At 40.9% G+C, this 3,381-nt stretch overlaps 1 protein-coding gene across 1 annotated transcript in view; it reads left to right on the forward strand.

Moving 5' to 3' along the window:
* Positions 1-6: 6 nt before the first annotated feature.
* LOC122541557 (nuclear factor 7, brain-like) overlaps positions 7-3,381 on the forward strand; it is a 10,203-nt gene continuing 6,828 nt past the window's right edge. Inside the window, exons 1-5 of the mRNA XM_043678387.1 lie at positions 7-552; positions 654-749; positions 1,000-1,233; positions 1,823-1,845; positions 1,935-2,050. Coding sequence (XP_043534322.1) covers positions 142-552; positions 654-749; positions 1,000-1,233; positions 1,823-1,845; positions 1,935-2,050 — 880 coding nt within the window. The 5' untranslated portion in view covers positions 7-141. The remainder of the gene's footprint in view (positions 553-653; positions 750-999; positions 1,234-1,822; positions 1,846-1,934; positions 2,051-3,381) is intronic.

The following is a 3,381-nucleotide window of genomic DNA, read 5'->3' on the forward strand; positions in this document are numbered from 1 at the left end:
TGATGGACGGTGCCGGTGGATACAGAAAGGAAGCCCTGTATGAACTATCACCATCTCGGTGCTGCCTGAGCTGAATGTGTTCAGCAGCGCAGGGACAGCGAAACTGAAAGGGGTTTGAATCAGGAAGTGCTGAGGGTGAACATGGCTTTCAGACAGCAGGTCCTGAGTTTGACCGAGGAGGTAATCTGTCCCATTTGTCTGGATTTCTTCACCGATCCAGTTTCACTGGAGTGTGGACACAACTTCTGCCGCTCCTGTATCACCCAGAGCTGGGAAAAGCAGGAGATAAACTCCTGCCCGGAATGTAGACAGGAGTTTCCAGACAGATCCCTCAGAGGAAACCGGGCCTTAGCGAATCTGGCCGAGAAAGCTCGAACATTAAATCTGAATCCACAAGAGAAGGAAAGTAAACATCACTGTGAGGAACATCAGGAAGAACTGAAGCTGTTTTGTGAAACTGACAAGAAATTGATCTGTGTGATTTGTAGAGATTCCCGGGAACATAAATCTCACAACTTCATCCAGATCACAGAAGCTGTTGGAATCGACAAGGTAAAAGGAAACACATTCCATCCCCTGATTATTTTATCACATTTTATTAAAATTATTTTATTAAAATACTTTTATTTTCTGATTTTCTCTTCCAATCCCAGGATCGGGTGAAATCTTCCTTGGAATCTCTCACAGGGAAGAAATCGGCGGCTCTAGAAATGGAGCGGCAGCAGAAACAGCAGATTTCAAAAATTCGGGTAAAGTCCCATGGAGATCAGCTTCAAAATTTGATTTGTTCATTTTTTATTGCAGAAACATCACAGAAAAGATCACAAAAGCGCTTCACAGGAGGCTCCCAAGCGCTGAGGATGTCACCTAGACAGGGGACGAAACGTCTGCAACACAAATTCCCAGCTCGGCGAACAGAACCACAACAACGAGCACCCGAGCTACAAATCTTCTCACAAACTTTGCAGAAACATATTGTATTTATATTTCCCCTGACAGGAGGAATCCAGCAGCCTGCAGACCCACATCAAATCCGAGTTCACTAAAATGCACCAGATGCTGTCTGAGAAAGAGCAGAGTTTACTCCGAGATCTCAGAGAACAAGAGGAAAACATTCTCAAACCAATGAAGCGAAATCTTTGTAAAATTCAAGATAATTTAAATTCTCTTCAGGAGAAACTCTCAACGTTGGAGAAACAGTTGGAACGAAAAGACAGAGTGGTATTTCTGAAGGTGAGGGATTATATTTCAGATTAGTTCAGTGACCGTGACTGTGAACAGTCCCAACATGATGCAGACACCCATCCTCCTTCATTCCCCCCGTCACTATCTCCCTCTGCTCCTTTCTCCCTCATGGTTTTCCCTACTTTTCTGTTTATACATTTGTGTCAATCACACTGTGTGACAGTGGATTCCATACTTCCATCACTTTCTTGATAACAATATTTCTCCTGAAATCCCCATTGGGTTTATTTGTAATTAGATTATGTTCATATATTCCAGTTTTCAGGTTCTTTAGAAATGGAAACATGTTGATTAAATCTATGGGATCAATCCCTTTCATAATTGCCAGCTTTCAAATCAGATGTTTACTTCAGTAAAATACATTAATGTTTCCTTCAATCCTTTACAGTTGTTTGAATTTTTTTGACCTTCTCCTGCTCTTCAATATCCTTTGTGTCACATCCTCTTTCTATTCCATGTCTGAAATAATCAGACTTGACAATGCTCAGCAGGTTGTAACAATGTGAGTGCAATTGCTGCTTTTTAGATATGGACAGTCAGTCTCTGTCAACTCAGATTGGTGTTCTGTTTGTTTCAGGAGGAAGCATCTCGGGAGAGGAGGTAGGACATGTACTTTACTGAAACTCAGTAAAATTACTCAGGGAAGTGTTTGTGATGAATTTACAATAATTATTTTGTTTTGTTTGCAGGATTAGTGATAATAGTAATGAGCTCTCACTAACAGATGGTGCCCTGTCTCCCGAAAATTTCAACATTGTTTTACCATTTCTTGTGTGGAACGAAATGCTGGAAACTATTAAACCTGGTAAAGCTCTGATAAGTTGCTTTGTTTTGATTCCTGTTTTAAAATTTGGATTGTTATGTGTATAAATATTAATGACAGTATAATTAATGCTCAGTTATAACTAAAGCTGGATAATAATGGCTTTCACCGTCATTGATATCGACACAGTATTTGGCTTGGAGCTCTCCAAAACTGAAGTCAACAGGAATTGGGGAAAACTCTCCACTGGTTGGAGTGAAACTGAGCACAAGGGAAGATGGCTGTGAGTGTTCAAGGTCAATCATCTCAACTCAAGGACATTTCTGTAGGAATTCTCAGGGGAGTGTTTTTGCCAGAAATCTTCAGCTGCTTCCTGAATACATTTTCCCCCATCCTGGGGAGGGGGATGGGTGGAGATATTCTCTAATAATAGGACAATATTCTGCCCCATTTGAGAAAGAAACTGACACCACAGTGAACCTGCACAGTTACTGCCTTTGCTGTTTGAATTCATGTATCGCTGGACATCGGAGTGTGTCTGGGAAAATTAAGTTAAAAATCACACAACATCAGGTTGTAGTCCAACAGGTTTATTTGGAAGCACACTAGTTTTTGGAGCAACGCTCCTTCATCAGGTGGTAGTGGAGGACACAATTGTAAGGCACAGAATTTATCGCAGAAGTTTACAGTGTGATGTAACTGAAATTATACATTGAAAAATACCTTGATTGTCTGTTGAGTCTTTCATCTGTTCAAATACCATGATAGTTTCACTTCTTTCATGTGTAAATCGCAAAATCTTTTCTTAAAAGTTGCATTCTCAGGTTAAATGTAACAATTGGTGTTAGCTGGACAATATGTTGAAGGTGTTAGCCCCCTGTATTCTCTGTCTGTGCCATGATATTTAGATTGATTCTAAACTAAGTAGTGAGATAATAGAGTTTTACATGAATTCATGCAGTTTTTGAACAAAGTACAATGTTACTCTGCAAGTACAAATTCACTCCACAAAATACATATATATATGTGTGCATGTGGGTCTTTGTGTGTGTGTGTGTGTCTGGGTTGGGAGTGTCGTGAGTGTGAGAGAGAGTGTATAAGTGTACATATGTGAGTGTAGAGTGTCTTAAGTCTGTGAGGGGGTGCATGTGTGAGTGTGGGAGTGTGTGTGTGTGTGTGTGTGTCTGGGGTGATGGGTTGTGAGTGTCTGTGTGAGAGTGTATATGTGTGTGCGTGAGTGTAGAGTGGTTTAAGTCTCTGAGAGGATGCATGTGTGAGTGTGGGAATGTGTGTGTCTGTAAGGGTGTGTGTGAGTGTCTATGTATATGTGTGTCCGTGTGTATGTGTGTATAGGAGTGCCTATGTGTGTGTGT

Source organism: Chiloscyllium plagiosum, chromosome 37 (genome assembly GCF_004010195.1).
Source record: "Chiloscyllium plagiosum isolate BGI_BamShark_2017 chromosome 37, ASM401019v2, whole genome shotgun sequence".
In the NCBI taxonomy this organism is placed as follows: Eukaryota; Metazoa; Chordata; class Chondrichthyes; order Orectolobiformes; family Hemiscylliidae; genus Chiloscyllium; species Chiloscyllium plagiosum.